At 53.2% G+C, this 27747-nt stretch overlaps 4 protein-coding genes across 4 annotated transcripts in view; 1 reads left to right on the top strand and 3 right to left on the bottom strand.

Annotated features, from left to right (window-relative positions):
* Positions 1-2360: 2360 nt before the first annotated feature.
* EMWEY_00018710 (nucleolar protein 5A, putative) lies at positions 2361-5197 on the bottom strand (the record flags this gene model as incomplete). The annotated part of the gene is made up of 6 exons (XM_013477662.1): positions 2361-2712; positions 2875-3009; positions 3219-3334; positions 3532-3720; positions 4053-4190; positions 4460-5197. The coding sequence occupies 6 exons, from the start codon at positions 5195-5197 to the stop codon at positions 2361-2363; spliced, it is 1668 nt and encodes a 555-aa protein (XP_013333116.1).
* Positions 5198-10585: 5388 nt separating this feature from the next.
* EMWEY_00018700 (hypothetical protein, conserved) lies at positions 10586-17767 on the top strand (the record flags this gene model as incomplete). The annotated part of the gene is made up of 1 exon (XM_013477661.1): positions 10586-17767. One exon carries the CDS (start codon positions 10586-10588, stop codon positions 17765-17767), a length of 7182 nt encoding a protein of 2393 aa, XP_013333115.1.
* Positions 17768-19323: 1556 nt separating this feature from the next.
* On the bottom strand, positions 19324-26576 carry EMWEY_00018690 (hypothetical protein, conserved; the record flags this gene model as incomplete). Its single annotated transcript, XM_013477660.1, has 5 exons — positions 19324-20250; positions 20497-21709; positions 22312-24033; positions 24196-24323; positions 24789-26576. The coding sequence occupies 5 exons, from the start codon at positions 26574-26576 to the stop codon at positions 19324-19326; spliced, it is 5778 nt and encodes a 1925-aa protein (XP_013333114.1).
* A 718-nt stretch (positions 26577-27294) lies between these two features.
* EMWEY_00018680 (kinesin motor domain-containing protein, putative) overlaps positions 27295-27747 on the bottom strand; it is a gene marked incomplete at both ends in the record, with an annotated part of 7390 nt that continues 6937 nt past the window's right edge. Inside the window, one exon of the mRNA XM_013477659.1 lies at positions 27295-27310. Coding sequence (XP_013333113.1) covers positions 27295-27310 — 16 coding nt within the window. The remainder of the gene's footprint in view (positions 27311-27747) is intronic.

The raw sequence follows: 27747 nt of genomic DNA, 5'->3' as shown, positions 1-27747 counted from the left end.
TATATATATATATATATATATATATATATATATAACATCTTGTTTATGTATGCTTGTGTGTTTGTTCTGTACTTGTCCATTTGTTTGTTTTCTTCTAACTCTTGTAGTTTGCTTGCATGCTACAGCAGCAGGTGTAGTCGGTCTGTACTTGTGTATACAGGTGGTTGAAGACGGCTATGAGTTTTTTGCTAAGAGGCAACTGGTCACCCTCTTCAGCGCCCCTAATTACTGCGGAGAATTCGATAACGCAGGGGCGATGATGTCGGTGGACGAGACCCTTATGTGCTCATTTCAGGTTAGCCACAACCCAAGCACCAAAGGGACCTGCATGCATATAGCGATGCATGCGTGAACGTCGTGGTGTATTGCTGTTGTGTGTTTATGCTTGTTTTTGATTCATTTGTTCGTTTTGGGCACAGATATTGAAGCCAGTCGAGAAGAAAAAAGGAATCAGCAAGTGAACCGATGCCGCCTGCACCAGCAGCAGCAGCAGCTGAGGGCAGGGAGCGATGCACAGGGGAGCGTTTTGCTTCTCATTGTCACATCATATCTGGGGAGGAGTTTTCCCCCAGTGCTAAAGGGGAACGTCATCACGAGGGCACAGGCTTCAGTTGGCAGCTGCGGCCGCTCAACTACGTAGCTAGCTAGCTAGCTAGCTAGCTGGCGTATGAGCTCGACAGCTAGCTGTGGAGCGGGCTAGGAAGCATATTAACAGAACAGACACCTACATGTTGGGCTGTTTTTGCTGAACTCTCACTTACAGGACCCCCCCTCCCTTGCAGTGGCCGGCCCCTTAGAAGGGCGTTTGTGCTGCGGTGTGCCTCGCCTCCCCCTCAGCGGGAATAATCAAGTCTGGCTAGCTGCTCGCTAGCCAGGAAGCTAGCCCTGGGAAGAACAGACTGCTTCATGCCGGGGGATCATTATACCCATCCTTGCCGAGCTAGCAAGCTAGCTAGCCAGCTAGATAGCTAGCTTGCAGACGAGGCCCGCGGAATTCGGCGCTGCTCGTGGCCTGTTGCAGCTGCAGCTGCAGCTGCAGCTTGTGGTCACGTGTGTCTTGGCTTTGGCTAGCAGATGAGCTAGCTGTGGAGCTGCATGGCTAGAGGGCTGAAGGGTGGGGTTCAGCTACCGTTTCTTAGCGGCTTCCTTGCATGCAGGCAGCACTCGTCGCAGCAGCAGCAGCAGCAGCAGCCGCTGAAGCAGCCGCAGCAGCAGCAGCTGCAGCTGCTGCAGCAGCAGCAGTGCCTCCCGCCTCGGGGTGTATCTCCAGCAGAGGACAGGCGTTTTTGTCTTCTGCAAATCCGAGACCTTCAGGGTCGGGTTTCCTCAGACCTTTATAATAAGTCCAACTACTAAATTGCGAGCAATACAAAACAAGAGCGACTATCCTGATTGATATGGATAGACAGTAGCCAACAAACGTTCTACCTGGCTGGAGATCTAGCTAGCTGCATTACAAGCCGTAGGCGTCAGTTGTTCTTGCTTGCAGCAGGGTCACCGAAAAAATTCACTGCCTGTTCTGGTGTAGATACAGCTCTTTGCAGTCTGAGGTGCTGCAGCAGCACCAGCTGCTGCAGCAGGGATCCATCTGCTGCCGTCCACTATAGCAACTCAGTCTTCCCGGGGGTTATCAACCATCACCACAAGCTTAGGAACGAACGGGCAACAGCAGCAGCAGATAAGCGCCAGTAAATGATAATACTAGTGGACAAATGTATTACGCTGGAGCCGCGAGGAAACAGACAAACACCTAGAAAAGTACACTAGGATCGGCCTGTTGCAGTAGGTTAGATTCAGCTTCCCACAGCACATGTTGCTGTGTGCTCTACTACGTGCATCCTAAATATGTGTTACACCTCCTTACTATGTAATTATATATTAACTATTTATGCGTAATTATGTATATATTATTTATATATAACTACATGTATTATATATATTATTATTATATATAACTCAGCGCATGGTCCTCTAGACAAACCACCAACAAAACACCAATTGCGGGAGCCACCTGCCAACGACAGGTAATAGGCATGTGCAACGGATTCTACTGCAGTAGCAACAGCTGTTGCTATAGCATGATTTGAAAAGATAGCTGCAGCAGCCCCGGCTGCTGCTGCTGGATGCTGCAGCTGCAGCCAGCAGCTGCAGCCAAGAACCCTTCCAGCGAAGCATCCGCGATGATGCTAATGGGTTATTTATGGCGAAGAGAGGAAACTAGGGGAGTACATTAAGCGGGAAGTAGGGATAGCGAGTATTTTATTTAGTGAATACGAGAAGAAAAGAAAGAAGAAACTTTAAAACACTTAAACCAATAAATACAGACAAAAGCGAATCAAGTCCCTTCGATACTGAGCCAATCAGGCAGCTACTTCTATCTTGTGTTTCTTCTTCTTTCCTGCCGTCACAACAGAAGCAGCTTCTGCTACGTCTTCTTCTCCCTCATATTCAGCATGTCTTTTCTTCTTCTTCTTCTTTGGCTTCTCCTGTTCCTCCGCAGCCTCCTCTTCATCCTCTGCTGCTGCTGCTGTCTCCCCCTCTGCTTCTGCCGCTGCTGCAGCTGCAGCAGCTGCTGCTGCTTCTGCCTTCGCCTTCTTCTTCTTTGCCTTCCTAAGCGCCTTTGCCTCAGCAGCACGCTGCACCTCCACTTCTGCTGCAGCCTCCCTCATGACGTCCAAATTCTTGCGAGGCACAACGCCGTCAGCCAAATACCTGTGCCGCAGCAACAGCAACATTACTACAACCGTCTTGGGACCGATAACAGACCCACGACAATAGCAGCAGAAGCAGCATCATCCTTGCAACGGCAGCAGCCATCGACAAATAGGAGAACAAGCAAAAACAACAGCAGCAACAGCAGAGGCAACATCGTACTTAAGTCTTTCTTCGAGTTGTTCTCTGAGTTTATCTCCAAAGATGTGCTGCCGCTGGAAGCCGCTGTCTGCCTTATCTGCTTCGTCGCCGAAGGCATCAATGCGGGCAGCGAGAGCACATTTTGAGGCCAAATATCTGAAAAGCAGAGATAAATTAAGACCAATTTTAAGTTATATACTAAAACGCATGCATCTGGAAGATACACTGCTGCCAACGGAAACTTTAGAGGCCCGCCACAGCACCAGCAACCACAGCAGAACTACATGCTGCAGTACCAGCAGCTACAGATTGTGTGTGAGGCAAGTGAGGTGCCTGTACAGCTGGGGATCCTTAAACTGCCGCACCTGCTCATTCTTCCCCTGTGCTTCTGCTGCTGCACTCTTCCAATGAAAGAGGAATGGAACAGTAAGCCATATTTAGGTGTACGACCACTGCGCGACTTCAAAGCTCGGAACAACGCCTGCAACGGGACGAGCAGCAACAGCAACAGTACAGTAGCAGCAACAACGATGCAAAAGCAGGGAGCAACAAGATCGGGAACACGGCGACGACAAGATAAGAGACAATCTGCAAAATGACAAACGACTACAGGGGAAACTGACAAGTACAGGGGTGCACCGAAAATATATATTTATTTAACTACTCGTAGCATTTTACCTTTTCTGCTCCTAAAATTTGTATCGTGGAGGCGGGGTATTTTGCAAGAGAGACGAGAGCACCAGCATGGGAAATCAGGCGAGCACCTAAAACGTCTCCGACCACTGCCTTTAGATTTGGAGAGACGAGATCCATCTTAGCGCTTAAATACTCTTGCAGCGAGCGCCGCTGCTCGCATAGATTTAGCACCTGGAGACACAAAAGCAACAACACAAGAAGCAAAATAGGAGCTCGGAAACCCATGCAAGCGATACCATACATATACGCCCCCACATAGAAAACAACATGGCAAAAACGGAATAAATGGCGCAGAAGAAGCAGCAAGAAGTGCGCCAGCAGCAAGAGCAACAGAAACAGGAACACAAGGCAACGCGACACTATTGCCTCCCTCTGTGGTTCGTATTTCTTGGTGCTGTTTTGTGATGCTTCTTCGTGGAGCTGTGATTTCTCGCTATTTAGTTTGTGTCTTAATGCCACTGCCTCTTGCTTTCTACTTCCATTTCCCTAAGATCGGTAGTCACCTGCTTGGCAAACTCGTGAATATTTTCGAAGTCTTCAGAGGAAATCTCCTGCCCCATCGAGTGCTTCATAGCACTTAGTACCTGTGCAGCAATTTCTTCGCTGTTGCCTACAGCTTCAAGCAGCGCCTCTCGGCCCTCCTGTATATACGAAAAATAAGCAACACCACAATAAACGGGGCATTGGTAGACCGCCGACATACCATAGGAATCGAGTACAGACATGCAAACAAACGCAACAACTGCGTCTGTACTGAAATATACCGCAGTAGCAGTAGCAGCAGCAGCTGCTGCTGCCCTGCATACGGCATGGATGTGCGCATGGTCCTCTTGGATTCGATACAAATACTCAATAATTGGATGTGTGCTTGTGTGCATCCACGCCTGCGACAGCTATTGCGTAGTCCTACCTCTTCGTCGAATTCTTCCTTCTGTTTTACAACAAGAAGCGTCTTGGCGTAAGCCTCTGTATCGGATACGATCTTGACGAGCTCCGGGAAGTGCCATCCGTACCATTCTTTAAGCTTCATAGAAAAGGAGTTGATAGTTTTGTCAAGGGAATCAATAAGAGCAACAGATTGCATAATAGGCTTATCTTGCATGCGCGGATCAAGTTGCATTAAGTGACGGCTGTAGCTGTGGCCAAGACCAACTTGAAACTTGTTCAGAGGAAGCGACTTTAAAGGCTTTGCAAGAGCCTTCATATGCATGCGTACGCCTCTATGCATTTCTAGCATAGCAGGACTATACACCACGCTGTACCCTAAGTTACTTAGGGCCTTTCCTAAGGTAGGATCGCATACACCCAAGGCACAGGCAGTTACCTCCTCCCCCACCCCGGCAAGCTGCTTTTTCTTGCTTTTGCCGCTGCTGCCTTGTCGTGCTGCAGCAGGCATGTGCAACTCCAAGAACTTCTGCATGCAAGGCGGCACTGTGCCGCTTGCTACCCCCACCAGCGTTTCTAAGGCCTCTGCTGCATCGGCGAATGGATAGAATGCCTCGCAAGAAACCAACTGTTTAAAGCGCTGGGCATCAGCACAAGCTTCCTGCACTGCGTCCGTATCTTGTGCTATTGAATCCCATTCCTTAACCCGCAAAAGGAGCAGGCCAGGAGCTGCCTCAAATAATATAAAGGTCTCCGCACTCATGATGACTTCCCCAACTCGTGCTTCCTTGCTCTTCTCCCTCTACAGCTCCTTTCCCGCTGGATTCCCTTGTCCGTCTTGACGGGAGAAAGACAATACAAACCTCGACAAGGTAATGCGAAAGGGAATATAAATCAAGAAACAAAGAAGAAGGAGAAGAAGAGAAGAAACCCGACGATTCACAGTAAGAAAACACACAACGAGAAGACAGACTGCTGCGCAGGACGCGCTACTTCGGAATTCTTCGCTGCGGGATAGTACAGCAGGATAACATCAACAAGCCGAAGAAAACCAAAGAAGCCGCAAAGAGAGAAACGCAACAGCGGAAACAATCACAGTATAAACATCCCGATCAATATATATCGAGAGTGAGGACCCCGCCCGTGTGGGGGGGGGCGAGAGGGTAGAGAAGCAGCTATTCGAGGTTTTATAAACTGCCTTTTCTCTTTTCAGAAGAAATATAATTTAACAATTAACCTGAAATAACCTTAAGGCGGACCTTCTCCTCAAAATTGCTGCAGGCAGCATAAGAAAACGCAAACCAATGGGGCTTGGAGGCCTCTGCCAACTTTCATGAAATCGGACAGCCCCACACGCAGCAGCTGTTGTTTGTTTTGAGTAGTCTTTTCCCTCTCGCTATTATGTTTTTTTCTAATTTGTTTTCCTCTTGCCGCTGATTAATCTATAGTCTGTTTAAAACGCAAAGGACGGGGACTGGCATCAGTTCCATGCCAGGGGAAGCAGCCCCAAACTTGCAGTATGTACTCATGCACACGCGCTGTGGCATTATCTGAATGTGCACAATCTTTAGAAATTAGTAAATATAATATGTCCTTCTGTGTGTTAGTATGCTTGTGAAAACGCAACATTCGTCGAATATTATCTACAAAATGCCAAGCACTACCGGGACATATTAGGACGCTCCGTGTAGGGAGTTCTATTTAGTACCGCCTTGAAGTTGGTGCGTTTCCTTTCTTTTATCTGCATGCACTTCAGGCTATACAGAAATATTATGTGAGTAACAACTGTCGTAAGAGTTAGTGTATGCATTGAAGGGTAACTACTAGTCGGGGGATGCGTAAACTAGGGATTGCATCAATCTGCACTCTAACTGCAAACAAGTGGCATCATCTCCCCGTCAACCCAAAGCCCTTGTGCAGCTCTTCCAAAGATTTCTGGAGAGTAAAGGGATGCCAACAACGCCAGACACAATATAATACACATGCGCACCAACTTCTCTTGAGACACCACAAGACTTCGTCTACATCGCTCGTGTTTCTGTTTGCCCTGCAAGGTATTGACCAAGCAAAAAAGGGCAACATTTACCAAATAAGGAGAGGCATAGAAACAATGATGAGGGCGACGAGGCTGAGAGGCATCTGCCGAAGTTGTTTCTCGTGCCTAGCCGCTACAGGGCCCTTATCATTGAGTAGATCTGAGGACTGTTCCCCTGGTCCTCAACGAATGCGTAGTTCCCTGAGTGCTAACAAGATCGAATTTCACTAAACTGCAATATTCAGGTGACCACGGAAGGGTGTGCTTGCTCTTCTCGGTTACCTCTTGTAACTCTGCTTCCATTGCTGTGTCACTGATTCCACCCTCGTAATAGCAAAATCAACCAAATTTTCTGTAGTGTGCTGCTGCCTGAACGCGATTGTCTTCTCTCATACGGACTTTCGTAGTGTCTATCGAAATTGTGTCTCTCGGAAGCCTTATACTCATCCTTCGCTGAGCCGCACGACATCGAGCTAGTCTAACATGAAAGCCCTGTCTTATGGTAATACGACTCACTCCACACATCTCCGCAGGCTTCACCTTTTCACTTTGTTTCCTTCCTTGTGGCACACCACGCTAATGATTGCCTCTCTCCAAGGGACAGCATGAAACGCAGCATCCATATGGAAACTCCGAGCTTAACGCTGGAATTCTATTTATAAAGGGACTATTACTGCTAGGTGTAATGCTGTATCGATTGCAACCCTCGTCTAAAAGGTCTTCCGACCTGGTGTCACGAACAGAGCAGTGAATATAAGAGAAAGTTTGCATAACCTGGATGTGTTCCGGGTGCTTTCACACTGTACGCTCGTAATGTATATTCATATCACGCAACCCTTTCCGCTTCTGGTCAGCATGAGATAGGAATTCCTATTGAACTTGCCTTAGGGCACCGGCTTTGTTGTTGCACTGATATGGGTCCCACCAGAAACATTTTCAATATGGAGGTGTTCCCCATTTTTATTAGCTTCCCGACTGACTCCCAGCTTGAATATGAACTTGACACAATAGGTAAAAGGGTACGTATGTGGTGTTTCACAAATGCTGAAGTCCCCACCACCGTCACTGCTCCTCAGAGGCGGATTGGAGTTAACCACAGCAGGGCCTTCCTCCCACTCCGATTCCCCGCCCTCGATTCTCTCTGTTGTACTTTCGCTAGAGAGTAGATAGGGACAGTGGGAATCTCGTTAGTCCATAACTGCGCGTTACCAATTAGACTACTGGGCCTCCCGTGTTCTCAGACTGTAATTATTACGTGCCAACGGCACAAAAACCATGCAACTGTATTAAACTGGGGAAACTCAGTCAGATCAACTGCTTTCTCTTCATAGGTCTCACAGCACACTGCATAGCTGCAGCAACATCGTAGAGGGTTCGGTGATTTAGTCAACCCCAGGCTACATACCCCGCGCTGTTTGTAATATAGTATGCGGACGTTGCCAGTCTCTCTGGCTGTAGATGTCTCATTAATCCCGCTCACTACGTTGGAATTGTGCAGCAAGAAATCAGAAACCTTCAACAGCGGCCAACAGTGTTCGAGCATGGAGCACGTAAGCCTCTGTTGTTGTTGCATGCAGTGCTTCCTTGCGCCTCTTGCGCTAAGGTGCATTGCAACTGGTGACCTTAACCGCGGATGTAGCATAGTCTGAGTGAATTTGCTCAGTCTGACTGAAGCGGGCATGGGGTGTTACACGACCCTAATTGACAAACGGTACGCAAGCAAAACGCCTCCACAATGGTCTACCGTGTACGCGCACACAGCGAGGAAGGTTCGTTTATGCTTGTGTGCGGTGCTTCCTTGCACCCTGAGTTGCACGAAGTTATACCACAGTACTCATGCCGGTTCGCCTCTTCCCCCGCAACCCGAGGAGCTTGCTCTGCTGCTCTCAAAACTCCTGGAGACTAGGAAGGCTGGTTTGGTGCTGTTTAGGAACTTCCCTGATGAGTATGTTGGCTGCATTGCATCGCACACTCCTTCTCTTATATCAACCGAAGGAACTGCGTTGCCCATCAGGCCGTCTCGTCCCCCTTAGGCCTTGATGTATTGGCCTCTGTGATACGGAGAGAGAGGAGGATGTAATTAGTTTATTTTCAAGGACTATTATCTTCCTTTATTTGGCCTTGATTGCAGCTCGCGACGGGGGGGGGGGAGAAGATCGAGAACAGACGTGACACTACAGCAGCACGGGGCTTCGAGGTGGCATTAGCAATTAGAAAATGCTTTATTACACATTTGTATTTATAATTTTAAATTATTATAGAGTAAATTTCAAAGAAAAAGATCAACGAGGCCTCCCGTGCAAGTGTCCCGCAGCCGCTGCTGCTGTTGTTGCTGGTACTGCTGCTGTTCGCTGCTGCGGTTGCTGCTGAGCATCCGCTCTGTGTGTATGCTTGTGCTGCTGGGGATCATACACCTGAAGTTTGTATTTATGACGTTGTTAATTAATTAATTTGTATTTATTTAAATAAAAACAAAATGGTCACGCAGGGGCGTCCTTGCTAAAGTATCTTATGATACAGCGCTTCCATGCACCTCGGTCGTTCCATCACTTGCTGCTGCTGCTGCTGCTGCTACTGCTGCTGCTGCTGCTGCTGCTGGGATCGGAGAAGCACCAGCTGTGTCTGAGAGTCTGCATATGAAGGGGAGTCAGATTAAGTGTCTAAACAGTCAAGAGAGAGAATATTTCAGAGGGTCGCTGCAGCAACAGCTACTGTTGATGCAGTGTGCCTGCAGCAACAGGAGCTGCTGCTGCTGCAGCACAGCAGCAGTTGCTGTGCCCGTCTCAACGCGCACTTGTTGCTGCAGCTGATCGGCTGCAGGCCTAGAGGATCCTTGCTGCCTGCGGATCTTGTTTGGATGGGACGTTATAATTAAATTGAAGAAATACTTCATCCCTCTTGTGCTCTTATTCCGCTGCTGCCCAGGTGCACGTACACCCGAGCACCTGCGCGTGTCTCTCTCGGTGTCCGTCCAGCAGTCTGCTGCTGCTGCGCTCGAGCGGCTGCCGCCCCAGCAGCTGCAGCAGCAGCAGCAACTGCAGCAACACTACCTGCAGCAAAGGCAGCAAAACACAACTGCTTCTTCTCATTTAACCCTGACCCTCCTCCCCCAGGCGCCGAGCCGCACGGGCCGCCCCATCCGTTGCCGCTGCTGCTACTGCTGCTGCTCCCTGCGGTGCTGCTGCAACAGCAGGAGAGGCAGCAGCAGCAGCAGAAGAGCTCCTCACAGCAGGGTGCGCTTGCCTCTTTTATAGTTTGCTGTCTTGCGAGAAGCTGCGCCGCTGCACCAGCAGCCCAGCTGTCACACCAGCTGCAGCAGCTGCAGCAGCAGCAGCAGCAGCAAGCCTTGTCCGTCTCTCCACCACCGCAGAAGGTTTATTGAAGGCGACAGCCGTCCTATTGCCCTTTAGACCATACCAAGCCACCCGCCACGGCAGCACACACCCCCTCCGGTGTCTGTACGCAGCAAACAGGAGGTGACACCCGAGGTGACTGCAGCAAAGAGCACACACAGCAGCAGTAGCAGCAGCAACAGCCGCAACAGCAGTAGCCGAAGCCGCCGCCGCCGCAGCAATAGCAGTAGCAGCAGCAGATCTCTTCTTCACGAGTTAGTTTGGTCTTTGAACCCCTTGGCGACTAGAGGGAACCGATCCCGAAAAAACACGACCCCAGGGAGACGATCCCACGGAGACGAACTCGATCCCTGGGAACCGATCCCAGGGAGTCGAGCGACCCAACAGGGAGACGATCGATCCCAGGGAGACGATCCCACAAGGAGACGATCCCAGGGGACTACTACCCCGGGGACGTTGTGGGACTTTATTGTTTGTGGGGGGCAGTCAAAGAACTGACCACTTACAAGCAATAATTGCAACCGCAGCAGCAGCAGCAACCGCAGCAGCAGCAGCAGCAGCGCGTTGAGTCACTACAGCAAAGGAACATGAGGAAGCTGCCTTGCCTCTACTGCTCAGGCCTGGCAACATCAGCAGCAGCACTTGGCAGCAGCAACAGCAGCAGCAGGGACGGCGGCAGCGACAGCAGCAGCCACCGTAGTCTTGAGAACGGTAGCAGCAGCAGCAATAGCAGCAGCAGCAACAGCAGTAGCAGCAAATCGCCATGAGGGAAGCTAACGAGGGCTGTGCACCTTTGCTAGAAGAGAGGGTCACCTCCGCCTCCGGCCCCTGCAGCAGCACTACCACTACCGCAGCAGCAGCAGCAGCAGCAGCAGCTCCTGCTGCTGCAGGACGCGAACCAGCACCAAACGCAGCCGCAGCAGGCGGAGAAGGTGTTTTGCCGCTGCAGCACGAGAATGTAGATTCTGCTGCTGCAGCAGGCGAATCAGCAGCAGCATGTCACCGCAAGACAGCAGCAGCAAGCCGGTTGCCGGTGCAGCAGCACCCACAGCACCAGCAACAGCAGAATCAGCAGCAGCAGCAGCAGCTGAAGGCTCTGCTGCTGCCTCCTCTCTTTGGGGGTCCCCGTTACTGTCTTAGTTCTTCTTCCGCTGATTCTCCTGCTGTGTCCCCTGCCTTAGAGGGGACACTTGTCCCCTCAGAGCCACAAGGGAGCCCCACACTGCTGCTGTCATCTGCTGCTGCTCTCGGTGCTGCTGTTAAACCCCAGCAGCACCAGCAGCAACAGCAACAGCAGCAGCAACAGCAGCAGCAGCAGAGGCAACAGCAAAGGGAACGGGGACAGCAGCAGCAGCAGCAAGAACAGCAACAGCAGAAACAACTGCTACTAGCACTGAAGCAACAACAGCAACAGCAACAGCAGCCACAACCGACGTATCTGCTGCCTGCTGCGGCTGCGGAGACAGCTGCAGCAGCACCCGAGCATCCGCAGCACAAGCAACCTGCTGCTGCTGCTGCTGCTGCAGCTTGTGCTGCAGAAAAAGGCAGCGAAAATAGTCCAAGGGGACAGCCTCAGCAAGACCCAGTGCACGTAAGTGCATCAGATGACACTGCAGCAGCAGCAGCAGCAGCAGCAACAGTTGCTGCAGCAAAAGCGCTAGCCAATCGATGGTCAGCCTCGGAGGCCCCTCGAGTGTCTGCTAATGCGCAGTGCAGCGAAATGCGGTCCTTGACAGCAGCAGCAGCAGACGCAGCAGCAGACGCAGCAGCAGACGTATCAGCAGCAGCAGAAGTAGCAGCAGCAGGACAAACAGCCCCAGCACCGTCAGCACCAGCACCGACGGCAGCAGCAGCAGAAGCAAGCAGCAGCAGCAACGAATATGCTGCTCCTTTAAGTTGTTTGTCCTTAGAGAGATTAATATTACCTATACCTGCCGATATATTGAGGCTAGGGCCTGCAGCAGCGCAGCAGCAGGGAGTGCATGCAAGGGAGAAGGAAGGCTGCCAGCAGCAGCCGCAGCAGCAGGAACAGCGGCAGCAGCAGCAGGAACAGCAGGGACAGCAGCAACCGCAGCAGCAGCAACAGCAGCAACAGCAGCAGCGGGGCAACAGCGAGTGGGAGGGAGACGCGCCAGAGGCTTCTTGGCAGTTTGCCTCCCTTGCTGCTTCTGTAGACCCAGCAGCAGCAACAAAAGGAGCAACAACAGCATCGGCAGCACCAGCAGCAGTACCAGCAGCAGCGGAAGCAGAAGACGCAGAGACGGATGCTGTTAGTTGCAGAGAAGGTCTTTTAGGTCTCCAGCTGCAGCAGTTGGCTACTGAGCCAATGCTGCATGCAGCATCTTGTGGCGGCGGCAGCAGCAAAGTGCTGCACAAGAGGGCTGCAACAGCAGCAGCAGCAGCTGCTGCTGCCCCTCCTCCGCGTACCGCTCCCCGCTGCCGCAGCAGAGCAGCAGCAGCATTTAAACAACAAGGAGGAGCGGCAAGACAAAAGGGCCTCCCTTCTTGTGAGCTTTGTGCCTCCGAAGACAGACTTATATTCCTTTGTGCTGCTGCAGCAGCAGATGGCTGCCTTGCAGTTGCTGCTGCTGATCCAGATAACCCAGAAGCAGCAGAAGCAGAAGCAGCAGCAGTCGCAGCAGCAGCAACGAAGGGACAGCCGGACAGATTTGCTGAGCTCGTAGCGGGGCTGTGGGATCGAAGGGGGTCATCCCCTGCAGATTCACTGCAGCAGCAGCAGCAGCAACGACTGCAGCAGGAGCAGCAAGAGCATCATGGGCAACAGCAGCAACGCGACGAGGTTTCTTGCTGCCAGCACATGAAGGAGGAAGACCAAACGCAGCCTCCGCTACCGTCACAGCAGCAGCAGCAGCAACAGCAGCAGCAGCAGCACGAACACCAGGAACAGCAACCTCCGTCAGAAGATCTCCAGCTCATGGAGAACGAGGAGGTGCCAAGCAGCACCAAAAGCACCACCGGTGAGAACAGCAGAAGCAGCAGCAATAGCTGCAACAGCAGCAGCAGCAACAGCAGCAGTTGCTGCTGCAGCAGACCCGATGCTTCGGGGGAATCCTTAGGGGGCCTCTCTATAGAGATGCAGCTACTTGCATGCGGTTTCCTTTCTTTGTCTTACACTGGCACTAAGCTGCCAACAGCAGCTTGTCTAGCAGAATTGCAGCGTATATGTACAGGGGGGGAGCCTTGGGGAGCAGCAGCAGCAGCAGCGGCAGCAGCAGCGGCAGCAGCAGAAGACACGGACTCCCCACCATTAGATACCCTTGTAGGTGGGCCTAAAGGAACTGAAGAATCAGATCGCTGCGGGGAAGGCAGCAGCGTAAGATCTAAGGGTGATCTAGATGCAGCAGCAGCAGCAGCAGCTGCTGCTTCTTCTTCTTCTTCAACGGCAGCGAGAGACAGCGTATCAGCAGCAAGCACCGAATCATCTACAGCAGCAGCAGCAGCAGCATCATCATCTGCAGCAGCAGCAGCAGCAGCAGCGTCCGTATCATCATCATCATCATCATCGTTAGCAACAACAACCCCAACAACAACAACAACCCCAGCCCCAACACCAACCCCAACAACGCCAACAACAGCAGCATCATCATCATCAACAGGATCATCATCATCATCATCATCATCATTAGGAGCAGGAGGAGCAGGAGATGCAGGAGGAACAGAATCATCATCATCTACCTTATCATCTTTATTACATTTAGGTTCCTTATTAGATTTACTAGAAAGAGCACCAAAAGTATGCGGAGTCTCATTAGATACACAACGTCAATCTTTTTTATCCTATTTTCAATCCCATAAAACAGAAAGAAAAAATAGAAGAGGATTATCACCATCAGGTAGAGGTAGAGGTAGATGTAGTAAAAGATTTCAATTCAATTCTCCTACAGAATTATGTAAGGCATTTTGGCGAGCTGTATTATGGAGACGTGCACATGAATTACAAAGAGGACATGATTTAAAGGCTACACCAGCTACTGCAGCAGCAGTTGCAACTGCAGCAGCAGCAGCAGCAGCAGCAACAACAACAACAACAACAACAACAACAACAACAACAACAACAAACACAACAACAACGACAACAAATGAAACAGTTGTAGGGAATAGTACGGCTGCTGCTACACCAGGGACAGCAGCAGAAACCGCAGCCGCAGCTGCAGCGGCAGCGGCTGCTGCGGCTGCTGCTGCTGCGGCGGCGGCGGCTGCGAATGCTGCACCGACACAGAATGGGGCAGGTGGGGCCGGAAATTGTAACAGCAGGGGGATGCAACATAAAGGGTCTAGGTTGCTGCTGCAGCATGCAGCAGCAAACTGGGCGGTGGCAGCTGCAGCTGCTGCTGCAGATAGGGAACAGGATGGGGCAGCACTCCTGCTACAACAGCAACACCTGGAAGAAACAGCAGCAGCTGCAGGTGCTGCTGCTCTCCTTCGGTTGCAAAGAGAAGATCAGCATCAACAGGGAGGAGGGGCAGCGGGAACAGCAGCAGGACCAGCAGCAGCAGCAGCAGCAATCAACAGCAGCACTGTTGCTGCTGCAGTGGGAGAACTCTTCAGAGGGGCACAAAAAGAAGAAAATGCTGAAGGGGGCCCCACATCAGCAGTCAAGGGAATGTTCGCGATTGGCAATAATGGCTGGGCAGATACCGCAGCACTGCAGCAGCAGCAACAACAGCAGCAACAGCAGCAGCAACAGCGGATACAAGAGGGACTTCTAGGTTCTGTGGGAGAAGCAGCTGGAAGTGCAGCAGCTTCGTGCTTGTCTAAGGAGTTGCTGCGGTCTTTGCCGACGCTGGGACCACGCAGAAGGTGTAGCACATCTGTTGCTGCTGCTGCACCTGCTGCTGTTGCTGCTGCTACTATTGATAAGGAGTTCGCTGCATCGGCAAGCAACGCAGGCGGGCTTTTGCTGCGGCCCTTCAGCGGTCGCCCCCAACCACCTGCAGCATTACCATCGTCATCCGCACCATCAGCAGGAGCAGGAGCAGCAGCAGGGGCAGCAGCTGGAGGAGCAGCAGCAGGAGCAGCGACAACGGGAGCAGCAGCAGCAGCTCATCCTGCCGCAATCCCTTGCGGGCGTTACTTTAGGGGTTCTCGTGGCTTTTCGTTTTCTTTTGGCGATGAGGGAGTAGCAGCAGCCGCAGCAGCAGCAGCCGCAGCAGCCGCAGCACCAGCATCATCTTCCCCGCCATCCGCAGCATCTGCAGCATCCGCAGCAGCATCCGCCGCCGCAGCAGCAGCCCGAGTTGCAAGAGGATCCGAGTGTCCATCTAACACATTACGTTCTCTCCCTCTTAGCAGCACCAGTGTGGTACCCTCTAGTCGTAGCTGTGGGGGCCCCCGGGGGCCCCCATCCCATTCTGCTGCTAGTTTAGCTGAGGCTGTAGCGAAGCTGCCTCGGGTATACGGGGTTTGCTTCGATAAACAAAATGCTTCTTTTATGGCACAATTGCAGCATAAAGGAAGAAGAGAATGTAAACATTTTAAGATTAAAAAATATGGTGATATTAGTGAGGCTTATCATGCAGCAATTTCTTGTAGAAGAAAAATGGAATATGCACTTCTTGCTGCACCTAGGGGTCTACCTGGTGGTGGGGGCCCCCAAGGTGGGACGGCCCAAGGTGGGGGCCCACAGGAAGGAGGGGGGGCCCCTGGGGGGGCCCCACACCTTAGTAAGGAACATGGCAGAAGGGGAGGACCAATGGATAACACCGCTGACTGCATACATAGCAACCGCAGGAGAGGGGGAGGAGGGAATAAACAGAGAGGCAAGAGGGGGCCCCCCGCTGCAATACCTGATAGCAGGGGGGGCCCGGGGGGCAGCTGCAAAGGAAGAGGAGGGCATAATAAAGAGCAGCAGCAGCAGCAGCATGATGCCCAGTGCCATAAGACTTCCGTTGCTGCAACTGCTGCAGCTGCAGCAGCAGCAGTCGCTGCAGCAGCAGCAGGGAGAGGGAGAGCTGCTGCTGCTCTCGCTGCTGCTGCAGCAACCAACAGGCGAGGGCACTTCAGGGGGGGGGCCCTAGCTATCAAGCGATTTGAAGCAGATGTTGCCCCTTCTGCTGCGGGAAATGCAGCAGCAGCAACAGCAGCAGCAGCAGGAGCAGATGCTGTTGCAAGGGCAACTGCTGCTGACGGTGATGTGTTGCAGCGGCTGCAGCTGCAGCAGCTGGGGGCTTTGCTGCTGCAGGGCCCCCTAGGCAGAGTCCTGAGGAATGCAGATGCTGCCCCTAGGGCGCCACCGACAGCAGCAGCAACTGCACCGGCGGCAAATACCCTCTGCAGCAGCAACAACAGCGCCAACCCCAGCAGCAACGGCTGCAGCAGCAACAGCAACGCTGCAGCTGACGGCATATGGAGCAAAGCAGAGCTGAGGGTGCGCCTACAGCGTACAGCGGCTGCAGCCCTGTTGTCGCTGCAGCCACCTGCTGCTGCAGCACACCGACAGCGAGAAGCAGCAGCAGCAGCAGCAGCAGCAGCGGCCGCTGCTGCGAGTACCCTACCGCCGACTTTGCTTCAGCTTATTCCGTCGTCCACACTCGCAACGAGAGATACAAAAGAAGCAGCCGCAGCAGCCGCAGTAGCAGCAGCAGCTGCTGCTACTACATCTGCTAGTGCTGCACCCGATGGATTCGGCCTTATAGATGCCCTCCTTCCCGCAGCAGCAGCAGCTGCTGCTGCCGACACTTGCAGCAGCCAGTCAGCAGCAAACTATTCTACAGCAGCAGCAGCACCTGCTGCTTCTGGCTGCTCTCCTATGATATGGCCTCAAGGCAAACCCGCCGCAGCAGCAGCACCAGCAGCAGCAACAACAGCGGCAGCAGCAACGGCAGCAAGGAGGCCTCCGCTGACTTCACGTGTTTGCCTGACAGACACAGGGGCTTGTCCAGCTGAAGGAGTTTCTAAGAAGAGAAAGGTTGGTGGTGCTGCTCCTGCTGGTGGTGCTGCTGTTGTCAACAGCTGCAGCAGCCCTCCGGAGGCAAATACCGTTGCCCCCTTGGCATGCGAACGACAGCAGCAGCTGCAACAGCGGCATTCGATTCTGCCACCGACGCCCGCTGCTGCTGCTGCTGCTGCTGCTGCTGCATGCGCAGCGTCAGACGCTCAGCAGAATGCAGTTGTGCAGCGACAGCAGCAGCAACAGCAGCAGCAGCAACAGCAGGAACCGCAGCCTTCGCGAGTATATCTGCAAACATTATTGGAGCTCGCCACGTTGCTGTCAGGAGGGACTGAGCAGCAGCAGCAGCAGGTGCTGCTCCTCTTAGCAGAGGCTGCAGCAGCGGCGAACATTAACGCCAGCAGCAGCGCCGCTAACAGCAGCTGCAACAGCAGCAGCAACAACAGTAGCAGCAGCATGCAGGTTGGAACGCATGCATCAAGAGCTGCTGCTCTTACTGCTGTAGAAAGAGCACTTGCTGCTCTTACAAATCCTACTCAAGATATATCAGCAGCAGCAACAAGCCTTGCAGCACCAGCTCCTGCAGCAGCAGCAAGGCGGCCACCACCAGCAGCAGCAGAGCCAAGAGTAGCAGCAGAAGAACTGACAACTGCTGTAGCACTGCAGCAACTCATTTCACAAGGGAAACCTCAGAGGGCCCCCCACCTGTGGGGCCCCCTTGTGCAGCTTCTGCTGCAGCAGCAGCAACAAAGCAGAAGCACTGAGCAGCAGCAACAGCAGCAGCAATTGCTGCAGCAACCGAACGACCCTACAGCAGCAAAACGCCTTCTGTGGGAAATCCAGCAAGCCAGCAACAGCTGCAGCGCGGTAGAAGCAGCAGCAGCAGCAGCAGCAGCAGCGGCAGCAGGATCGACCCCCCACCCCGATTCCAAAGCTGCTGCTGCTGCTGCTGCAGTCGTCAGTGCTGCTGCTGCTGTTCCCCTAGAAAGGACAGCTTCTAAGATAGCAGCTCTTGAGTATTCACCGCGGGTATAGGTTGAGGTGTACAGACACCTCAATTATTACCTGCTTCTTCTTCATATACCTTAATGAAATTGTACAGATATATGCTAACACCTTCGGGGGCCCTTAGGGCCCCCCAGGGGCCCCCGAGGGGCTCCCAAAGAACCCTAAGGAGATCCAACGGCCTCCATTGGGTTTAGAGGGACCCTAGTGGCTGCATGGGGGCTCCCTAGGCACCGAAGGGGCCCCCCTGGGCTTGAAAGGGCCCCTTAAGACCAGGGGGCCCCAAGGGCCCCCAATGGATCCATAGGGGTCACCGAAGACCCTAAATGGGTTGAAAAGGGCCCCTAGGGCCCCCGTGCTTGTCTCCGATTGGATATATAGAATTGTTTTAAGGGCCCCCAGGTATGCGGAGACCCTGTGGTGCTCTCTGTGTTTGTCAAGGGCCTGTTTAAGGGTCTTGAAGGCGTAAGGGGCCCCTCCACAAGGGGCCCCCAGGGGGCCCCTCCGACAGGGGCCCCCCAGGGGCCCCTGCTAGACCCAAAGGGGATCTGAAGTGGTGAGCTAGATATTGGCTGCGGCAATTTGACCACCTTACCATGATTTTGCTGGGAGGACGCCTAGGCTGCAGCAACAGCTGTTGCTGCAGCACCAGCAGCAGCTGTAGCAGGAGATATATCAGCTGCAGCAGCCGCTGTAGCAGCAGCTATAGAAGCAACTGTTGCTGTTGCTGCAGCAGCTTTGTTCAGTTTTAAAATGCCATTTAGAGGGCCTTGGGGCCCCCTAGGGGCCCCCCGGGTAAATTTGGGAGCCGTTTGCTGCTGCACATAACTGCAGCAGATGCAGCAGGAGCTGCATGTTTTGCACCTTTTGCTGCGGTAGCGTTACAGAAGCAGCAGCAGCTGTTGTTAACATCATCATCAGCTGCTGCAGCAGCTGCAGCAGCTACAGCAGCAGTTTGCTGCACTGTCTATACACGTATTTGAATAACGATTTGTCTGGCGGTTTAACTCGTCTTGTCTTTTGAAGAAAGCAGATAAATTACAACATTTTGCTGCTGCTGCTGCTGCTGCTGCTGTTGCTCCTGCTGCTGGTACTGCTGTTGCTGCTGCTAGTGGTACTGCTGTTGCCGCTGCTGCTGCTGCTCCAACAGTAGCACAACACTACGCATCTAGCTAGCTATTAGTAGTTCGCTATATAATGCTCCCCTATACAACAGAAGAGAGAAGAATATCCTCAGCTGTATAGGGAGCTCCTTGGTTCTTATTCCTTTTTTTCTTATGATTGTTCTTATATATATAGATGTATGTCTACATATAATATATAAATAAGAATATAATAAATATAATAAATAATAATTATAAATATAATTATAAATAATAAATAGACATAAAAAGGTTGTCTGTTTATCTGCTGTCTAAAGTAATTACAAAACAAAAAACCACAAAATACGGGCCGTAGCAGCAACAACAACAGCAGCAGGAGCTGCTGCTGCTGCTGGTGTTCTTGCTGCTACTGCGGTGGCTGCTTTCGCCATTACTAGTGCCTCTACTACCTGCTGCTACTGCTAGCTACTGCTGCTGCAACAATCAGGCGGGAAAGAGCATTATCTCGGCAGCAGCAGTCTTGGCTGCAGCTGCAGCAGCGGCTGCAGCAGCAGCAGCAGCTGCTGCTCGCCTTGAAGACTGCCGCTTTTTATGGGCAGGACGGCATATAGTAACAGAACTAGTCTCCCCTTCAGACTCACTGCCGCTGCTGCTGCTGCTGCTGCAGGTATCGTCTTCGGACTGCAGCAACCAGTGAGTAGCCGGGCTAGCAGAAGCAGCAGTTCCTGCTGCTGTTGCTGCTGGTGCTGCTGCTGGTGCTGCTGTTCGGGGTCCTGCTAGTTTTTTGGCAGCAGATGAATCACCGCCACCAAAGATTAATCCAACAACACGCCGCAGCAGAGAGCTTTTCCCTTTTGCTGCTGCTGCTGCTGCTGCTGCTGGATTGGACGGCACTGCCATCTGTGGCAGGGGAAGAACTGCTGCTGCTGCTGCTGCTGGCAAGTTTTGCTGCTGCAGCAGATACAGCTGACTAGATATAGGGTTTTCATCTTTTGTTAGCAATGGCTGCAGCAAAGCCCCCGCATTGGGGGGTCCACATGTGCTGCTGCTGTTGCTGTTGCTGTTGCTGTTGCTGTTGCTGTTGCTGCTGCTGCTGTTTGTACGATTATCGCCTTTGGCTGCATCGCCCTCCGCACTGCCAGCAGCAGCAGCAACAGCAGCAGCAGCCAGTTGCTGCTGCAACAGGGGACCTGGAAAGAAGCAAATAGCTCCTCCCTGATCATCTTTTGTGTCTTTAGCAATAATTCGCCGCTGACGTCTGCTGCTGCTGCTGCTGTTGCTGCTTCTGCTGCTGCTGTGCTCTTGCTGCAGAGCAGCAAGCTCCTTCTTGATTGCCTGCAGACAATCCCTTCTTTCTGCTGCTTCAGCAAACAGCAGCACTAGTGGCACTCGTACACCGTCGCTGAAACACTGCAGCAGCAACAGCAGCAACAGCAGCAGCACAAGCAACATAACCGTAAGATAAGGTATATGCACAACGTATCTAAGACACCACAGCAGCAGCAGAGCAGCAAAGTGGTGAAGGCAACAAAAGCTCCGGCAACAGCAGCAGCAGCAGCACAACCCGTTGTCACATAAACAAGCAGCAACTTCAGCAGCAGCGGCAGCAACCACACATCCGCAGCAGCCACAGCAGCAGCAAAATTCATTCCTTACAAGAATAAGCTGCTGCGTCCTTGGGACTCCCGGCAGCAACAATTCTTCCTCGGAGGCGCCGCAGCAATAGCAACGCCTGGCCACCGGCTGCTCCCGATGCTGCTCCTGCTGCTGCTGCTGTTGCTGCTGCTGTTGCCGGCTATACTTGCTGCTGCTGCCGCTGCCTGAAGGCACCGCCCGACGGGCAGGAGCCCGAATGCAGCAAAAGCCATCAAGCGGAAGACGTGCTGTTGCTGCTGCTGCTGCTGTTGTTGTTGCTGCTGCTCTTCTGTTGCTGCGGCTGCTGCAGCGTGGCAGCAACCACAGACAACCCCCACGGATCTCGCAGACTTCCTGCTGTAAGAAGGCATCCAATGGCTGCCGCTGCTGCTGTTGCTGCTGCTTCTGCTGCTCTTGCTGCTGCTGCTGCTGTGTATCTACCTCTACCATAGCCCACGGCTGCTCCCATTCCGCGTTTGCTGCTGCTGCGGTTGCTGCTGCTGCGGTTGCTGCTGCTGCTGCTGGCCCCCGAACAACTGGACCCTCCAACCCAGATGAAGCAGCCAGCGGATGCTTAGCCAACAGCTGCTGCTGCACTTGCGCCTGTTGCTGTTGCTGTTGCTGCTGCTGCTGAGGTGCTATGAGGACGGTGCTGCAACCGGCGGGAAGCAAACCATGGCGCCACACGAAGCACTTAAAACTGTCGCTGCCCGACTGCTGCTGTTGCTGCTGCTGCTGCTGTGGGTTTTGGTGGTGGTGTTGCTGCTGTTGGTCCTTCACTGCGCCTGCAGCAAATTGCTGCAGCCGCGCGCATGCAGCAGCCAGCAGCTGCTGCCGCTGCTGCAGTGTTAGGTCTGTTCGGAGGCCCATGAATCCTGCTGCCAGTCGGGAAGCAGCAGCAATAACTTTTGCTGCTGCAGCAGCTGCAGCTGCTGCGTCTGGTGCAGCAGCAGCAGCAGTAGTAGCAGCGGAACGGGGATTCGCAAGGCAATCCACCAAGTGCAGCAGGCGGTCTTGACAAGCAGCAGCGGGAGCCATGAGGAACTGCTGCAGCAAGTGCAGCAGCAGAAGGTTCTGTCCGAGCGTTCTTGCTGCTGTTGCTGCTGCGGCTTGCTGCTGCCGCTCTGCTGCTGTTGCATGCGATGCCACAAAGGCAGCAAACGCCTTAAAAAACAAATCACTATCGCGCTGCAGCTGCAGCAGCAAACGCGAGGGGAAATTACTTTGTTGCTGCCTGCAGAAGAAAGCAGCACAGCATGCAACCCTGCATAATACAGCCGAAGCCAGCAATAGCAGCAGCAGCAGCAGCAGCAGTAAAAGCAGCAGCAGTGGTGGTGACAGCGTTGCGCCTGTGCAGGGGGCCGGGCAAGACGACGCAACAACATAAAAGAACAGCAGCAGCTGCTGCACTGCAGCATCAACACCTTCAGCAGCAGCAGAAGCAGCAGCAGCAGACGCACCTCTTGGGTCGGCTTAGCCAGACGCAGCGGAAGTAGCAGCGAAAGGCCCTCCTTATGACTCCCGCAAGGGCAGCAGCAGCAGCAGCAGGCAGCAGCCTGAGGTGTATCTGCAGCAGCAGACCGCCTTCTGGTGCAACGAGCAGCCGCAGTTTCTCCCTCAAGTCAATGGACAGCACGTTCGAGCTGCAGCACCAACAGCAGCAGCAACAATAGCAGCAGCAGCAACAGCAGCAGATGCAAGGTGTGCTACGCTGCAGCATTCATACTAACAGCAGCAACAACTGTAGCAGGAGAAGCAACCGCCAGCCACTTTGTAGCAGCGCGACCGTGACAACAGCAGCAGCAGCAGCAACAGCAGCAGCAACAGAAGACCTACTGCTTCCTCATTGCTTCTTCAAAAGGTTTTGCTGCTGCAGCACTTATTTGCTGCTGCAGCCGCCGCAGCAAACGAGCGCATGCAACAGCCTCTGCAGCACAACCTGAAGAAATTCCCTCCTGCACTTCTGCTGCTTCCTGCTGCAGCAGCTCGAGCTCTCTTAGCCCAAGATATCTAGCAGCAGCAGTAGCTGCTGCTGCTGCTGTTGCTGCTGCATCTGCTGCTGCTGCTCCAACTTTGGGGGTCGGCCTGCAGGCAAGCGAAGTAACGCGAGAAGCGGATCTGCTGCTGCTTGTGGGTGTCTGTGCAGTTGCTGCTGCTGGGCTTGCTGCTCCTGCTGCATCAGACCTTGGAGGACTGCTGCTGCTGCGGGATTGCTGCTGCTGCTGGTGAAGGTCGCCTGCTGCTGGAGCAGATGTGTATAGACGCCCTGGCACAGCAGCAGCAAGTTGCTGCAGATTAGTTAGGCCTCCCCGTACAGAAGACAGTAGACCCTGCCAGCGGTTCCCTTGCTGCTGCTGTTGCTCCTGCTGCTGCTGCTGCTCTTGCTGCTGCAGTTCTTCTTGCTGCTGCTCGTGTTGCTGCTGTTCCTGCCATTGCTGCTGCTCTTGTGGTTGCTGTTCCTGCAGTTCCTGATGCTGCTGCTGCTCCTGCTGCTCCTCTGTTGCTTGCTGCTGCCACTGCTGCCACAGCTGATCAAGAGGGGTGTCTTTGCTGCTTAGATGTTCTTCGCTCATGCATGGGGAGGAGGGAAGCTGGCAGCAGGGGCTGCTGCTGCTGCTGTTGCTGCTGCTTCTGTTAGTTGGAGGGCTTCCCGGCGGCACGGTGCTTAAGCGTGCTGCTGCTGTTCCTGCTGCTTGCTGCAGCGACCGCTCGATTTGCATGCAAAGCAGCAGCAGCAGCGTTGCGTCGTTTGCTGCAGCACAAAGAAGGTCTAAAGGCGCAGCCTGCAGAGACAGCAGCAAGGCCCCCCCTTGTTGCTGCTGCTGCTGCTGCTGCCACAGAAATTCCTTAGGAAAGAGACCCAGGCGATAGGGGGCCCCTAGGAAGCAAAATGTGCTGTGGAACTTAGCAGCAGAAGCAGCAGCAGCAGCAGCAGAGTGCAGCTTGCTAGGATCTCCGTGAGGACTTGCTGCTTCTTCTCTCTCTGCAGCAGCAGCAGAAGCAACTGCTGCTGCTGCTGCTGTTGCAGCATGCAGTGCCATGATGTTGTTTACCCCGTCGCTGCTGCTGCTGCTGCTGCCAAAGTGCTCGTCTAGCTGCATGGCTCTAACAGATCGCGCATGCAGCGCAGCAGCAGCAGCAGCATCGGCAACGGGAAGGGAAATGACGGGGGGAGGGGCTTGAGGAACTGCTGCTCTTGCTGCTGTTGCTTTTGCTGCTGGCGCTGCTACTGTTGTTGCTGCAGCTGCAGAACTGAATGTCTGCCCCTGCAGCGCCCCCACAGCAGTACGGAGAGCAGCACGAAAGACCTGCAGCAGCTGCAGCCACACAGCAGCAACTTGTGCTTCTGTTGCTTGCTGCAGCAACGGCAGCAGAAGCTGCTGCAGTGCCTCAGCAATACCAGTAGACAAGCACGATGCAGGTGCAGCAGCAACAGCAGCAGCAGACCCTCTCTGCTGCTGCTTCTGCTCGCCGCAGATCTCCTCAGCAGCTCGCAGTCGCAAGCGCAACGGCAGCTGTTGCTGCCGAAGCTGTTGCAGCAAGAGCTGCAGCTGGTTCCTGCATGCAGCAGCAGCAGCAGCAGCAGATGCAGCATATTCATCAATAGACAAACACAAATAACGAGGAGAGCAAACAGGAGCAAACGAACTACTGACACCGCGAAGGGCAGCAGCAAACCTGCTGCTACTGCTGCTGCATGCATACATGCGTGCTGCTTACATGAGTTGCTGCTGTGCTGCAGCAGCAAATCGGCAGCACAAGCCCTGCAGGGATATATCCAAGGAAGGATAAGAAGCATCATTTAGCTGCAGCAGCAGCCGCTGCCTCCCCAGTGCTGCAACAAGTTGCTGCACACCCACACAAGTAGCAGCAGCAGCAGCAGCAGCAGTGAATAGCTGACTGGTACATAACCCCTGAACAACTGCTCACTACTACAAGGAGCTGGCTAGCTAGCTAGCTAGCTAGCTAGCCAGCCAGCTAGCTAGCTGGCAAGGAAGATGAGTAGAAAAAGTGCAGGGCGTCAAGACAAGAAAAGATGCAACTGGTGCTGCTGCTGCTGCTGCTGCTGCTGTTGCTGCGGCTTACATAGAGTGCATCTCCACTTGGGGCGGAGGTGGCCGTGGCGAAGACACCCGACACCAAACAAAGGGCCTGAGCAGCAGCAGCAGCAGCAGCAACAGCAGCAGCAACAGCAAATCTATGCACAAGACAACACCAGCAGCGAGGGTAGAAACAAAACGAAAGAAGCAGCACCAGGGGCAGCAGCAAATGCAGCAGCAGCAGTAGCAGCAACAGCAGCAGCAGCAACATACAGGAAACAATACATCTTTACATAGACTTGCTACTTGCTGCTGCCTCCTTTGGCTTCCCCGCTGCAGCAGCAGCAGCAACTTCCTTTCTTCTATCTTGAGTTGCTGCAGCTGCTGCTCACGCTGCTGCTGCTGCTGCTGCAGTAGCACCAGCAACTCCTCTACATGGCACAGAGCAGCAGCAGCAACTTCGCTGTCATCATCAAGAAGCTTGCTGCTGCTGTTGTTGCTGCTGCTGCAGCTATCTAGTGCTGCACCTTCTGCTGCTTCCTGCAGCTGCAGCAACTCTTTCTCCTTAACAAGACAAACCCTAGACAATTCTGCTGCTGCTTGTCGCAGCTGCTGCAGCTGCATGCGTGTTTGCTGCTGCTGCTGATGCTGCTGCAGCAGTTGGGCACGAGCAGCAGCAGTAGCAGACTCTAAGAAGTTTGCTGCAGCACCTGCTGCAGCATCAGCTCCTGCAGCAGCAGCAGCAGCAAACTCGCGCTCATCCCATACCCAAGTAACAAGAGGAAGAATAGTTGGCCTCCTGTGGGGCCTCCTTCTGCTGCTACTGCTGCTGCTGCTGATGCTGTTGCTGCCGCTGCTGCTGCTGTAGTGCGGTCTAACGCCCCCCTCAGGATGCTGCCTTCTGCTTCTCCTGCTGCTGCTCCTCTTGCTGCAGCAGCTGCTGCATGTGCATTCCTGATGCTCCGCTGTTACTGTATAAGCAGCAGCAGCAGCAGCTGCTGCTGCTGCTGCTGTTGCATTCTCGCTTGCTGCTGCAGCCCCTCCCTGCCACTGCCCTGTCGCTTTAGAAGGGGTTAGGTTCTGCTGCTGCTGTACTTGCTTCTGCTGGTGCTGCTGTTGCTGCTGCTGTTGCTGCTGATCCGGAGTCACTACTGGGGTGTATCTCTCCAATTCCTGTGGGGAAGAAGCGATGGATTGCTGGTGCTGCTGCTGCTCCTGCTGCTGCTGCTGTTCCTGCTGCTGCTCTTGCTGCTCATATGCCCCACCATCCTTAAGCAGGTCCGGTTGCAGCTGCTGCAGCACCTTCTGCTGCTGTGCAGGTCTGTGGCTCTCTTGCTGCTGTTCCTGCTGCTTCTCCTGCTGCTGATACTGTTGTTGCTGCTGCTGTTGCTGCTGCTGTAGCTCTGCCACAAGAAGTTCCCCATTCAACATTTGCTGCTTCTCCTGCAGTTTCTGCTGCTGCAGCTGCTTGTAGTGTGAGCTGCTGTCAGGTGTAGCTGCTGCTGCAGCAACAGGTGTTGCTGCTGCAGTTGCTGCTGCAGAGCTGCGGGTCATCAGCAGCACCTGACTGTCTTCTTTGCTGCTCCATGCACGCTCCATTGCGCACTCCAAGGCAGCAGCAGCAGCAGCAGCTGTTGCTGCTGCATCTGCAGCAGCAGGACCGCGATCTGAAGCCCTACGGGCACTGCTACAGCGTCGTGGTGCAGCAGCAGCAGCAGCAGCAACAGCAGAAGGAGTTGCTGCTGTTGCTGCTGATTCGCTGCGCGCATAAGTTGAAGGATATCCATAATCTATGTCTACAACTGGCTGCTGCTGCTGCTGCATGCTGTCCATGTTTTGCTGCTGCTGCTGCTGCTGTGTGTCTTGACAGAGAAGGATATCCTCTAAGGGATGAGGCTGCAGCACCTGGCGGGAATGCTGCTGTTGCTGGTGCTGCAGCAGCAGCAGCTGCTGCTGCTGCAGCAGCTGTTGCTGCTGCAACTGCTGCTGCTGCAGCTGCAGCAGCTGGTGCTTCTCCTGCTGCATTGCACAGCGGCCTCGCCTGCGGCTGCGTGGTGGCATGGGTGGTCTCCCTCGCTGATGCAGCAGCAGCAGCAGCACGTGCTGCTGCTGCTGTTGCTGCTGCTGCTGCTGATGTGGTGAGGGCTTAGCTGCAGCAACAAAGACGAATTAGGAAGCAACAAACCCCCCTGGAGGTCCATTGCCCAGTTTGTGTTGGGGTGGACCCCCGCATGCAGCAGCAACACAGCAGCAGCAGCAGCAACAGCAGCAGCAAGATCAAAGAGCCACAGCAGCAGCACACGACTGCCACAGCAGCAAACAGCAACACACAGCTGCTGCTTATATTTTAATATAAAGGGTCAGCAGTGAGTCTTCTTGCTGCTGCTGCTGCTACCTCTATAGGACTTGCTGCTGCTGCTGTTGTTGCTGTTGGTCTTGCCTCACAGCAGCAGCAGCAGCAGCAGCAGCAGCAGAACCTCCCTACAATATAACTGAATATATTTTAATAAATATAAACATAAAAGGGAGAAAAAGAAGGAAGAAACACTATATAATATTATCTGCTGCTGCTGCTACCAGCAGCAGCAGCAGCAACAGCAGCAGCAGCAGCAGCTTGGTGTTTCTTTATACTCAATATATGCATGCCCATAGAAGTTCTTAGCAAATACTTTCTTCTTTTTTTTCTTTTTTTTTCTTTTTTTCTTCTTTTTATTTAATTTAATTCTTTTTATTTAATTTAATTTAATTCTTTTTATTTTATTTAATTTATTTCTTCTTTTTATTTAATTTTATTTCTGTACAAACCCTAAACCCTAAACCCTAAACCCTAAACCCTAAACAAACACTCGCCTAACTATGGCTATGAATCACTAAACCCTAAACACTAAACCCTAAACACTAAACCCTAAACCCTAAACCCTAAACCCTACAAGGTAGCCTTAGTAGCAAATACTTAACCATAACCCTAAACCCTAAACCCTAATTGTATAAGGGTGCCATGAGGGCAAGCCCTAAACCCTAAACCCTAAACTTTAGACAATAGAGGCTAAACCCTAAACCCTAAACTATCGACCCCAACCTCTAAACCCTAAACCCTAAACCCTAATTGACTTTATAAGAGTTTCATTGCATGCATTGTGCCGTGTGCTGCGAATACACCGCAGACGCGAATCGGCAGTCTGCTGCTGTGCTGCTGCAGCACAGCAGCAGTAGCAGCAGAAGCAGCAGAAGC

The sequence above is a fragment of the Eimeria maxima genome, genomic scaffold (genome assembly GCF_000499605.1).
Source record: "Eimeria maxima Weybridge genomic scaffold, Emw_scaff160, whole genome shotgun sequence".
In the NCBI taxonomy this organism is placed as follows: Eukaryota; Apicomplexa; class Conoidasida; order Eucoccidiorida; family Eimeriidae; genus Eimeria; species Eimeria maxima.
Note: the sequence above shows the minus strand (reverse complement) of the source record. Positions and strands in the feature narration are given on the sequence as shown.